The sequence below is a fragment of the Furipterus horrens genome, unplaced genomic scaffold (assembly GCF_987537825.1).
Source record: "Furipterus horrens unplaced genomic scaffold, mFurHor1.1.pri manual_scaffold_11, whole genome shotgun sequence".
In the NCBI taxonomy this organism is placed as follows: Eukaryota; Metazoa; Chordata; class Mammalia; order Chiroptera; family Furipteridae; genus Furipterus; species Furipterus horrens.
The window spans coordinates 52,720,027-52,733,839 of record NW_028327181.1 but is presented as its reverse complement, the minus strand read 5'-3'; the positions used below and the strand labels follow the sequence as shown (position 1 = coordinate 52,733,839).

Sequence of the window (13,813 nt, the reverse complement as noted above, 5' to 3'; positions counted from 1 at the left end):
GCTGACATTGCTGAACTAGTATTGTCTGTGTCTGCAGAGACTTGGACAAGAGGAAATGGGCTTGAATAGAAATGGGAAAAATTCCCCTGAGTCACAGGAAGAACATTTGACTATAAACTGGCAGAGCATTGACTTGACATGGAAAAGGGCTTTGGGTTGTCTATCTCTATTCATTCCCAAGAGGAGAATCTGTCCTAAAGAACAGGGAGCTAGCTGAACCTGATACCTTCCAAACCCACCCAATTCTGGGACTCCAGGATTCTTCTTGTATTCTGGCTTCAGGGATCCCAGGAGAGCGGAATTTGTGTCCTATCAGACATGAAAGGTAAAACAAAGGCTGTACAATGCAGTGGAAGAAGCCTATCTGGGAGTCAGGAGCCTGGGTTTCATGACTAACTGAAGTGTGTCCTTTAGCTAAAATTAGAGTTAGACTACAGCAGTGGTTCTTTAAAATTATTTTATTTTATTTTACTATTATTATTTTTTAATCCTCACCCAAGGATATATTCACTGAATTTAGAGAGAGAGAGAGAAACATTGATCAGTTGCCTTCCATACACACACCAAGTGGGTGTCGAATCTGCAACCTAGGTATGTGCCCAAACCAGGGATCAAACCTCTCAGTGCATAGGACAACACTTCAAACAACTGAGGCACTCGGCCAGGGCTAGACCAGTGGTCCTTAACTAAGGGTGATTCTTGACCCTAAAGACATTTACCATGTCTGGACCATTTTTAATTGTCACAACTGGGTTAGGGATGCTCATGGCATTTAATGGGTATAGGCAAGGGATGCTGCTCAACATCCTACAGTAGACAGAACAGCCCCCACAACAAAGACTTATCCTGCTTCAAAAGTCAGTAAAGCCAAGGTTGAGGAAGCCCTAAACTAGACAGTGGCTTCACATTAGAATGACTCGGGAGGTTTAAAGAAATACCCAGCCTGGACTCCACCTCAGGTTGACCTAATTGGAACTTTAGCCATGTTGGGCTTCCTTAACACTGGAATTACGTTCACTCACTCTCTTGCACCCTCACTTAACATTTTTTATTACATTTTCTGTTCTTGGCTTGGTTCTTTTGAGGGAAATAGATGTGTATGTCATAGTTTCTGCCCTGCAGAAATTCAGAGTCTAATAGTTATCATTCTGAGACTCATCAGACCATGACTCGGCCAACCAATTAGCTGCCTCCATGTTTGGTCATATGACCCCATGTTACAGTTTTGCATTGACCTGAGTAGACATAACCTGGGTCCCTGAGACTATATGGAGCAGAGATCCCTGCGTTGCTCTAGATCATGAAAGAAGCAAGAAACAACCAAATAACAAACAGTGCCCTCATCTTTATTGTGTTAAGAAAAGAAGAATTTCCTGACTCTGCATATTTTCTTGGTAAACTGAAGTACTAAAAATTAACATAATAATCAAGATCAAGATGACAGCATTCAGAGCACTTCACGATCTTTCATCTTGGCCAAATTTGAGGCTGGTACCTATTTTCTGGAGCATGGAGCAGAGGTTTCTGGGAAAAGCCAGTTGTACATGGTGAACAGAGCAGTGGGTCCAAGGAATGTCTCCCAGCCTAGACTCAGGCTCTCCGGTGAGCATCCCCAGTTATCAGAGCTGGGCTTCTCCTGCCAGCTCTCAGACTGGGTCTGAATTTGTTAATCAGCACCTGGATTAATGTGAATTAATGTACATCGTGCTGGGTTTCCAGATGTACCAGCTGACTTCATGTGCTGCTCTCTTGATTCTCTCTGTTTCAGAAGTAATCGTAATGTGACAACCTGAAGAATCCAGATACTCTTGGGTCTTCCACCAGAAACAGACATTAGATAACTCAACTTCTTCAGCATATAAGACTTCACTACTTAAATTAACCTGTTACCCTTGAGTGTACATTTAGGTAGAACTTTCCTGGAACAAGGTAGATTCTTATATCCTAGTAGAAAATTCACAAAGCCTTGATTAGTCCAGCTTTTCAAGGATAGTCTTATAAAATGAGTAAACTGTGCAAGATTGTTCTATCCATATCCTGATTTCTGGGGTTTACAGATTGAAATCCCAATTGAATGGCTTTTTTGAGCCAATGAATTGAATCATATATTGGCTTTATAAAGCCATACAGTCAAATGCCTTAAATGCCTTCATTCACTCTTATTGAATCTTCCCTGACAGCCTCAGGACTCAACAAAGTTGAGAAATTAGTAAAATTAGTCTTCGCTGGTCTTGCCCCTCTTTAGCTTCGCTTCCTCACCAGGAATCCAGGGGTTTCCCACCATCTCCTCACTCCCTACTCCCCTTCTCTGAAGAGTTGCAAGAGGACTTTCTCCATACCTTGGATTTTCCCTCTTCCAAATGTACCATTGTTGAATCTCATCTTCTGTCTTCCGTGGTGAAAGTAAGTCAGATCATACATATTTATTGAATTCTTCATTTTCATAAAAATAAATATGAATGAATGAATGAGAGACAGAGAAAGGGCTCCCCTCTTCTCTCCCGGTTGCTCCTTATCTCAGTGTGATGTGTGCACTCCAGCAGGGATCTTGCAGATGGTGTGTTTTGACCCAGAGGAGTATCTCTAAAGGTAGCCATTTTAATCCACACAGCAGGTCAGAGGAGGAGGGGCTTGAGGTAGGTGGCAGAGTTCAGGGGTAGATGAGGGGTACCTCTGATTCCCAGCCATGCTGTCAGTCACCTCTGCCTGCCTGTAGTCCCAGACCTGAGCACAGAGGTGGGGTGCTGAAGAAGTGTTACTGAGAATATTATATCTGAGAATGCATTCTGTGCTGTCTAGGGAGCCTTATGTGCTTGGGGTCCTAAGTGCCCCCATCTGGTCACAGAATCCAAGAAGAGTTGGCTAGGTTCTTGAAAAGTTTTCTCATTAAGCCCCTTTCCTTCTTATGCAAAAATGACAAATAGCATTACCCAAATGTGATTGCTGGCTCTTGCCTTCTGGGGAGCCGGGAGGACCAGGGCCCATGGCAAACCAGGCTGGTGTTTCATTGCATGCAGCGAATAAGTGCTTCCTCCATACGGCCCACTGGTTGTGGCCCACTTTCTACTGTCTGGTCTCTGGAAGACACAACAATAACACATCAACCTGCTTCTCATCAGAGCCCCTCATTTTGCTGAAATATGTGCCTTTCCTCCGTGAGGCTGACTTTCTAAGAAAAATACCCATGTTCAGCAAATCACTAAGCCAAGGACACAATGTTCTCTGCTTGTGATGAAAAACAGATATCCCATTAAAAGAGATAGATCACTTGCTTACACTTAGTTTGTATTTAAGTGTTCTGTTACTAAATATTCTTTGGCTGGGAATCTCCATCATTCCTGTTGGCTGGAGGATTGGTTAGCCTCTTGCCTAAAACTCTAGCCTTCCAGTTTTAAGCAGATCATGACTGGTCTATGTGGATTCTACAATTGTGTTTCCATATGCTGTTCAAGGGCTTGTTTCTGGACAGGGACATTGTATTGTGCTGCCTCAATGTCTGTAGAGACTTTACTCCCCTAATTGTTGCTTGGTCGTAGTCTCTCTCAGCTCTTTATCCATTGCATAGAGGTATTCTTAAGTCTTTTCTTTTTTAAAATTTTATTTTTCAATTACAGCTTATATTCAGTATCATTTTGTATAGGTTTCAGGTATATGGTAAAATGGTCCCCTGATGTTTCAAGTACCCACCCGGCACCGTACATAGTTGTCACATTACTGACTACATTCCCTACACTGTGCTTTACATCCCCGTGACTACTCTGTAACTGCCAGTTTGTACTTACTCCCTTCACCTCTTTCACCCAGTCCCCAAACTCCCCTCACCTCTGACAACCGCCAGTCTACTTTCTGTATCTGAGTCTGTTGCTATTTTGTTTGATTTTGTTCTTTAGATTTCACATATAAGTAGAACATTATATAGTATTTGTCTGTGTCTGACTTATTTCACTTAACATAATGCCCTCTAGGTCCATCCCAAATGGTAAGACTTCATTCTTTTTTATGGCTGAGCAACAGACACCATTACTTTTTTATCCACTTATCTATTGATGGGCAGTTGGGCTTCAAATTCCTGTTTTGGGTTTCTTTAGATATATAGCAGAAGTGGAATTGCCTGGGTCATAAGGCACTTTTTTGAGAAACCTCCATACTGTTTTCCACAGTGGCTGCACCAGTCCGCATTCCCAGCAACAGTGCACTAGGGTTCCCTTTTCTCCACATCCTCGCCAGCACTTGTTTGTTGATTTATTGTTGATGGCCATTCTGACAGGTGTGAGGTTATAGCTCATTGTGGTTTTTATTTGCATTTCTCTGATGATTACTGATGTTGAGCATCTATTCTTATGTCTATTGGCCATCTGTGTGTTTTCTTTGTAGAAGTACTTATTCAGGTACTCTGTCCACTTTTTAATCAAACTGTTTGTTAGTTTTCTGGTGTTGAGTTGTTTGAGTTTTTGTAAGTTGTAGATATTAACCTCTTATTGGATGTATCATTGAAAAATATCTTCTTCCATTTAGTAGTTTGTGCTTTTGTTTTGTTGATGGTTTTGTTTGCTGTGCAAAAACCTTTTAGTTTGATGTAGTCCCATTTGTTTATTTTTTCTTATGTTTTCTTTGCCCAAGGAGCTATATCAGAAAAAATATCATTAAGAGAAATATCAGAGAGTTTATTCTCTATGTTTTCTTCTAGGAGTTTTATGGTTTCAAGTCTAATGGTTAAATCTTTAATCCATTTTGAGTTTATTTTATATATGCTATAAGAAGATGGCCTAGTTTCATTTTTTCATATGTATCTGTCTAATTTTTCCAACATCATATAATAAATCCCACTTGATCATGGTGTATAATCTTTTTAATGTACTCCTGGATTTGGTTTGCTAATATTCTGTTGAGGATTTTTGCATGTATATTCATTATCTGGTTTTGGAATTATGATAATGATGAACTTGTAAAATGAGAGCTTGGGAGTCTTCCCTCCTGTTGTACTTTTGGAATAGCTTGAGGAGAGGTGTTAGATCCTCTTTGAATGTTTGGTGGAATTCTCCTATGAAGCCATTCAGACCAGGACTTCTGTTTGTTGGGAGTTTTTTGATTACTGCTTCAATCTCATTAGTTGTAATCAGTCTATTCAGATTTTTGCTTCTTCCGAATTCAGTTTTGGAAGACTGTATGTTTATAGAAACTTATCCATTTCAAGTTTGTCTAATTTGTTGGCATATAATTGTTCATAATGGGTTCTTGCAGACCTTTGTGTTTCTTTGGTGTTAGTGGTTATTCTCTTTCATTTCTGATTTTATTTATTTAAATCCTCTCTGTTTCTCTTGATGAATCTGGTTAAAGATGTATCAATCTTACCTACCTTTGCAAAGAACTAGTTCTTGGTTTTATTGATCTCTCGTTTTTTGTTTTATTTTTAGACTCTATTTTATTTATTTCTTCCCTGATCATTAATATTTCTTTTCTTATAGTTACTTTGGGCTTTGATTGTTGTTCTTTTTCTAGTTCCTTTATATGTAAGATTAGATTTTTAAAATTTATTTTAAGTGTATTTTATTGATTAGGTTGTTACAATTGTCCCAATTTCTTTTCCCTTTGCTCCCCTCTCTCCAGTACCCACCTTCCCTCCAGCAATCCCACCCCTCTTAGTTCACGTCCATGGGTCATGCATATAAGTTCTTTGGCTTCACCCTTTCTAATACTATTCTTAACATCTCCCTATCTATTTTGTAACAACCAATTATTTGTCTTACAGTAGTCCCTCTCTATATCGCGGTACACTTATTGCAGCCTCACTGTATCATGGGATCTTTAAAAATATTATATTTAATTATTTATCATGGATTTTTTGCTATATCGCAGGATTTTGCGGTACTGTATATATATGTTGTTAAAGTTACGTAGGTCTAAGAGTGTGGAATATGTTTAAGTAGTGTTTATAACAGTGTGGAAAAGGTTAATAAGGGAGTGGGAAAGGTTAATAAAGGACTGGGAACAGTTTATAAGTGTGTGGGGAGGGTTTATAAAGCCTTAAAATATATATAAATACTAAAATACATGTAAGGTTCCTACTTCGCAGATCTTCACCTATCATGGTGGGGGGGGCAGTCCTAGAACATAATATCCATGATAAGTGAGGGAATACTGTAGTCCCTGCACCATTTCCCCATTTCTCCCCCTTCCCTCTCCAAGCTGATAACACCCCCCAAATGATCCCCACACACCTATGATTCTGTACCTGTTCTGGTTGTTTGCTTAGTTTGTTTCTGTTTTTATTTTTTAGATTCAGTTGTTGATACTTGTGAGTTTGTTGTCATTTTAATGTTCATAGTGTTGATCTTCTTTTTCTTAAATAAGTCCCTTTAACATTTCATATAATAATGGCTTGGTGATAATGAACTCCTTTAGCTTTTTCTTGTCTCGGAATAACTTTATGTGCTCTTCCATTCTAACTGATAGCTTTTCTGGATAGAGTAGTCTTGGTTACAGGTCCTTGCTTTTCATCACATTGAATACTTCTTGCCAGTCGTTTCTTGCCTGCAAAGTTTCTTTTAAAAAACCAGCTGATAGTCTTATAGGCAACCCTTTGTAGGTGACTCTCTTTTGTCTTGCTGCTTTTAAGATTCTTTATCTTTCATCTTTGGCATTTTAATTATGATGTGTCTTGGTGTGGTCCTCTTTGGGTCTAGATTCTTTGGGACTCTCTGTGCTTCCTGGACTTGTATGTCTATTTCCTTTGCCTAATTTGGGGAGTTTTCCTTTATTATTTTTTTCACATAAGCTTTTGATTTCTTGCTCTTCCTCTTCTCCTTCTGGCACTCCTATAATTTGGATGTTGGCAGGTTTAAAGTTGTCCCAGAGGTTCTGAAGCCTCTCCTCATTTTTTTCAATTCTTGTTTCCTCATTCTGTACTGGTTGACTCTTTATTTCCTCCTTATGTTCCAGATCATTGATTTGAATTCCAGTGTCCTTCCCATTGGTTTTGTGTGAATTTTCCTTTATTTCACATAGCATAGCCTTCACTTCTCTTATGCATTTGCCGTACTTAAGCATATCTGTCAAGCCTGTGAGCATCTTTATCACCAGTGGTTTGAACTCTGCATCTGTTAGGTTGGCTATCTCCTCATGTGTTAGGTTGGCTATCTCCTCGTCGCTTAGTTCTCCCACTGGAGCCTTGATCCAGTCCCTCTTTTGGGTCATACTTCTCTGTTTCCTCACCTTGACAGGCTCCTGTTTTTGTTTACCTCTGTGTCTTAGGTAGAGCTGTTGAAACTGTTACATAGTAAGGAGTGGAGCCTTAGGTATTCATCAGTACAGGGCAACCCGTTTCACCACGTTGTGGAGCTGTGTGTGGGGGAGAGGTCTGAGAGGGAAAAATGCCGTTTGCTTAGCACTCGACCCTTTTCCAAGCACTTCTCCCACTTCCGTATGGGACTGGTGCCTCTCTAGCTGTTGCCCTGGCTGTCGTTCCCAGAGTGGATGGGTTTGCAGATGTTATAGGACTGTGGGAGCCCTTCAAACAAGTGGACTCTACTGAGAGATAGGCAGTTTCTGCCTTTGCCCCAACCTCCACTGGTTTGCACAGTCAGAAGCAATGAGGTTTTAATTTTCCCGGTGCTAGAACCGTGAGCTGTGTGGTCTGGTCTGGTGCTGGGAGCACTCCCCATATGTCCCTCTTGACTTTTTAAATTGTGTGACTGCGCTTTCTGCTGGTCTACCTCTGCCACAGCTGCTGCCGCCACACCGCGTCCTCTCTGCCCCAGCTCCGTCCCTCTTACCTGTCTGGATGAGTGCTTCTTCTTTATATCTTTGTTTGTTGGACTTCCATGCAGCTTGATTTTCAGGAACTTCTGGTTGTCCCTAGTTTTGAGGTAGTTGTATTCCTTCTTAGTTTTGGAGGGAGATGCAGCATGTTTGTCTAGGCTTCCATCTTGGCCAGAAGTCTCAAGATTAGATTGTTTATTTAAAAATTTTTTTGTTTCTTTAGGTAGACCAGTAATGCTATAAATTTCTCTCTTAGGACTGTGTTGCCACATCCCATAGATTTGGGATGTTGTGTTCTCATTTTCACCTGTCTGAAGGAATCTTCTGATTTTGTTTTTGATCTCATTGTTAACCCATTCATTGTTTAGTAATGTGTTATTTAGCCTCCATGTGTTTTTTCTAGTAACTGTTTTCTAGTTTCAAATCATTGTGATCAGAGATAATGATTGATGTGATTTCAATCTTCTGAAATATATTGAGACTTGTTTTATGGTCCAATATGTGGTCTATCCTGGAAAATGTTCCATGTGCACTTGAAAATAATTCATATCCTGCTTCTTTGGGGTAAAATGCTCTGAAAATATCAAATAAATTCTTCTGGTCTGATGTGCCATTTAAGACTGTTGCTTTCTTATTGATTTTTTGTCTGGAAGACCTGTCCCTTGAGGTCAATGGAGTGTTAAAATCTCCTACTATGATGGCATTACTGTTGATCTCACCCTTTAAGCCCATCAATATTTGCTGTATGTATTTAGGAGCTCCTATGTTGGATGCATAAGTGTTTACAAGGGTTCTACCCTCTTGTTGGATTGAGTGCTCTATTATTATACAATGTTCTTCTTTGTTTCTTATTATAGTCTTTGTTTTAAAGTCTGTTTTGTCTGATATTAATATTGCTACCCCAGCTTATTTTTCATTTTTATTTGCATGAAATATCTTTTTCCATCCCTTTACTTTCAGTCTGTGTGTGTTTTTAATCCCAAGTGGGTCTCATGTAGACAGCATATTTATGGATCTTGTTTTCTTATCCATTCATCTACCTTATGTCTTTTGACTGGAGCATTTAAGCCATTTACATTTAAAGAAATTATTGATTATTGATAGGTATGTATTTATTGCCATTTTATTATGCATATTTATCTTTCTTTTTTCTTCTTAAAAAGGCCTCCTTAACATTTCTTATAATACTGGTCTGGTGGTGATGAACCCCTTTAGCTTTTTCTTGTCTGTGAAACTATTTCTCCATCAACTTTATTTTATTTTATTGTAGTTTTTAAAGTATATTTTATTTATTATGCTGTTACAGTTGTGCCAATTTTCCCCTTTGCCCCCCTCCACATGGTACCCTCCTTTCCTCCAGCAATCCCTCCATTTAGTTCATGTTCTTGAGTCATGCATGTAAGTTCTTTGGCTTCTCCTTTCCCTATACTATTCTTAACATCTCCCTGTCTATTTTGTTCCTACCAATTATGCTTCTTAATCCCTGCACCACTTCCCCATTTCTCTTCCTTCCCCCTCCCAGCTGATAGCCCTCCAAATGATCCCCATACTTATCATAGGAAGAATTACAGACCTAACATCACTTTCACCATATTTTTTTTTGTTAGATGCAAATAACTAAATTTAGTTCACACTCCAGAGGGAAGGGTAACATTAGGCTCAGTCTTCTGATGGGAAAGGTGTCAAAGAATTTGTAAACATACCTTAAAACTTCTACCGAGGCTGAAAATGAAGAGCAGGGTTTTCCTAATTCATACAGCGAGGAAAGGAGCTGTGGTCGTAGAGAACATACACGTTTCAGTGACTTCTGTCGCAGCAACAGGACGTCAGATTGGATGCCAACAGTGCTGAAGTTCTTTACATAAGGGAGGCTGTGTGTCATTTTTTTAAGCAAAAGGAGGTTTGTAATCAGATAAATCTAGATTTAATTACAGACTCAGTCACTTACTAGCCTTGCAACATTGGCAATTGTACTTGTGTCCCCCGTGCCTGTTTCCTCATTGTATGATGTCGTAAAAATAGTGTGGCTTCCTCAGGGGGTTATTGTGAGGACTAAGTAAAAATACTGTGTGGGAAATTAGCCAATGCCTGGACTGGTAAGTGCTCAATACGTATTAGTTAATAATTTTAATGTAAGTGTCCTGCCTTTCTCAGATGACTGTGGGCATCCCTGAGGCAGAAGAGTAAACTCAATGACTTTCCAGAATACTTTCCAGGCTTCCAGCTGAGTTGGCCTTTGGGAGACTGGGGGCTACTGCAGGCTCTCCCTACCTGACTGCCTGAGTGCCACATCTCCCCACGTTTCCCTGAGCAAGGAACTGATGGCCAGGGCCAGCATGACCTCCATAGTCATAGCCATATGGAGTCCATCACTTACCCATGTCTGCTTTTTTTTCAAGGTCAATTTCTTTATCTTCCTGAAAATTCTCAAGCTTCTTGTTTCCAAGCTCAAAGCCCATCAGATGTGCTTCAGAGATTATAAATACAGGTGAGTGGCCTTAGTACAATAGTCTAAGATTGTTTTGACCCATTGTGGCTGTTCTGGCCAATATCCTGGGGAGGGGAAATAAGTTTAATTAGTATGTTTATCTCCTAAAACAAGGGTATCAAGGAGAATCCCTTTGAAAAAGGTGTCATAGGATCAGGTAAGACTTTTGCCAATGGTGACGACTTTTTGACCCCATAAAAAGGGAGTAAGTGGTGAATTGTCAAGTCACACGCATTCCCGCAGTAGGAAACTGTTAACATGCTCCTAAGAATCGATGGTTTACAGGGAAAGGAAAGAGTCACATGAAGGGAAGTGAGATAGTTGCCCACCTTCGGGAGGGATTTGAGGTCATAGAATATAGAACATGTTCACAACTCAGAAGCGAATCTTTGAGTATTTTTAGAACTTTGGGATTTAAGACCACAAACTTTTCATCTTCACACAGTCCCTCTTTCTTTGTGACTTGACTTTGCTACATCCCATCTGCTGCCTTCCACAGTGACAGCAGTCCCAGTTCATAGCAAGTCAGATCCTAGGTACTGAGGTGGGCATTGCTGTAAATACAAATGAATGAATGAATGAACAAACGAATGAATGACTGGCCTAAAAAGATCTCTCCTTCCTTTTCAGTTACTCTTTATAGTCTATGGTATGTGTCCACCTCAGCGGGGCTCTTGGGAAGGGAATGTTTTAACCCAGGAAAGTAGCTCTCAGGGTAGGGATTTTAGTCCACAAGGCAGGACAGAGGTGGAGGTATGAGAGAGGATGGCTATAGGTCTGCTCCTCACTCTTTCTAGAGCCCAAAAGGGGCCTGACTCAAATGTACTAGGAAGGTGGGTTTTCTATTTATCTGACACACATTTAACAAATGCCCACAATGTGCCTGAAACTGTGCTTGGGATGAAAGTTAAATATGATGTGGGCCCTGTCTGTGAGGAGCATACATTCTAACATGCCAGGGACTGGGACTCCGGAGCAGAACACGAGTCAGGAGAGCAGAGGTTGGCCATAACCCCAGCCTCACTGACAGATCTTGGGTAAGTCACTTGGCCTTTCTGGGCCTGTTTTCTGTTGGATAAAGTGAAAGTGCACACCAGATCCACATCCTGCTCATTATAAGGGTAAAAGCAGGTCATAGACACAAGTGTTCCAATCTAATAGGATGTGGTAAATAGTATTTGCCCAGGATTCAGACCCCCAATTCTACCTACCTAAAACCCTTCCTCCAGCAGGTCAGAAGGATAAACACACATGGCTCAGGACTGGGAAAATATATGCTGTAGTTGGCTCAAATATTTTGTAAACACCCCTTAGCCGTGGGCCACTTGGGCTGGCCTGGACCACACAGAGCCTCTCTGTCTTGGTGCCTCTGATAGAGCCTCCAAGTGGCTGACAGTTTTTTTTTTTTTTTTTTTTTTCCTGTTTTTTGTTCGGCTCTCTTACGAAGGCTCAGCCTCTCTTACCACTCTCGGAAACTGGAAGTCCAAGGCCAAGAGCAGAGGTGCTCTAGTCTCCCCTGTGTGGGTCGATTCAGGGCGGCACTTCTCTTACGTACCAGGCTCAGGGGAAGCCCAGGCACTCTGGGAACCCAACAAAGGACAGCGCTCCCTGAAGACAGAACCAGAAACAGAAAAATGCCAAAGCCCCACTTTCCACAAAAACAGAGCCTAAACCCTATTATTTTTGTGCCCCCAAAGCCCACCGTCTACTACTTGGTCTTCTAATGCTCTAGACCCACAGCGGCCCTTACAATAGCTTTCTATCCCGGCTGCCCTCAAGCATCCCCTGGCAGTCAGCCTAAAGCGCAGACTGGTGAGCCCCTCCGTGGAGCACTCTGACTCAGAGTGAAGGGTGGAGTCCCACCATGGGACTTCTTACAGTCGAGCTCTCCAGGAGACTGATACACAGCCAGAATGGGGCACACTGGATCCGATGAGGAACAAGGCGTGGCATTTTCTGGTCGGGCCTGGGCAAGTGTGTTTCTAAGCAGCCTTGATACTCCTTTCCCAAGGTCTCCTTTAGAGTTATCCACAAAAGTGGTTTCCAAATTTTTCTGACCATGCATCTCTAGTAGTAAAGAAATTTTGAGCATGACCCTCATCATATATACATATGGTCTGCTGAACCATTATATGCATTATTACATACATCAAATAGTAGAAAATTATAAAGTTTGGGTGAAAATGAATATATCTAGAACTTCAACTACCTTCTTTTATTATATTTTCTTCCAATAACCAATGGGTCACTTTGCACAGCAGTGGAGTATGACACCCCGTTGGGAGCCAAGGGTCTAAGGAAGTATAAATAAAGGTTCTGGGGTGACCCTCATGGCTGAGCAGTGATTACTCATGGCTATTTTGGGGAGAGAAAGAGGAACCCTGCCTGACATATACAATGTGTCTGGAAACTTCTTTTCCCTTCCCCACTCTTGTAAGAGGAGAAAGCTTGGAAAGAGGAACCTGGGTGCCCACCTACGTGGGGGCCTCACAGGGTGAGACACCTCATCTTGGCAAGTTTGCCATCACCTGGAGATTGTATTGGGGACCTATGAGGGTGCCCGAGTGGCTGGGACTTTGGATGGCTGATGCCAACTGAACTCATAAGAGACTAACATATAAACCAGACTAGACAACTATTCATTCTTAGAGACCATGGAAGATGGAGGTGGGCTGGGAGCTTCTCCTAGTGCCCCCTGGCTCTGTAAAGCTGACACCAGAAGATCCAGAAATGCATACCAGGCACTAGAATGTCATTGGTGATCACGTTCTCCAAGTAGAGTGATTGGTGATGAAGGATCCTGTTCATGGCCTGAGAAACTGCCACTGTCCTGTTGGGAGGGGAAGTTGATTCCCCAGTCCCCAGAGAGAGGGCCAGATAAGTACTGAGGACTTCCTGCTTTCTTGTGATATTTCCTGCCATTTTGGTTGGCCACTTGCCTTCTGTTTAGTGACTCTTTCTCCACGCAGAGTACAATGCAATTGATTTGTTTTTGCCTATTAATTAGCAAATGTCAGGGCCCTGTCTCTCATGACGCTCCCAGGCCACCTTATTTTACTCTCTGGGCTGGTGACTCCCACAACACCAATGAGCATGTCTGCCCACTTGTCTTGCAAGTGGTGCTAATCTCCCTCATTTCCAAGTTCTGGGAGGGCTGCTTTCTGTCACCTCTGTGGATCACTAGCACGCCCAGCTCACCCTCCCTTCTTCCATGCTGGAAGGGTCCCATCCTCCACACCCCCCTCCATGTCTGTGCCCCATTAGAGCCCTCTGCTAGGGTGAGGAGAAGGGCGTGCAGGCAGCAGGGCCTAGTGCACTTTTGTACAAACTCCGGTAGGAAGAGTCCTACCTCCAAGTTTCCTAGATTTTTGAGAACTTTCAGAACATAGCTCCTAAGATTTGGTCACCCTCCAGGAGTCTATTTTAGGAAAGTTTAAATTAAACACATTTAAGCTTTGCCAAAGAAGCAAGTTGCTAGGATCTGGAGGACCTTCTGTGGTCCTAGCCCTCATTTCTAGCTTCCCCTGCTGCAGCGGGGGAAACCGTAAGCAGCCCACCTGTCCAGCC

The 13,813-nt window shown here is 41.7% G+C and overlaps 1 protein-coding gene across 1 annotated transcript in view; it reads left to right on the top strand.

Moving 5' to 3' along the window:
- The window catches only part of GLP2R (glucagon like peptide 2 receptor), a 57,455-nt gene that overhangs the window by 29,516 nt on the left and 14,126 nt on the right, over positions 1-13,813 (top strand). The window contains exon 10 of the mRNA XM_090257490.1: positions 10,158-10,246. Coding sequence (XP_090113616.1) covers positions 10,158-10,246 — 89 coding nt within the window. The remainder of the gene's footprint in view (positions 1-10,157; positions 10,247-13,813) is intronic.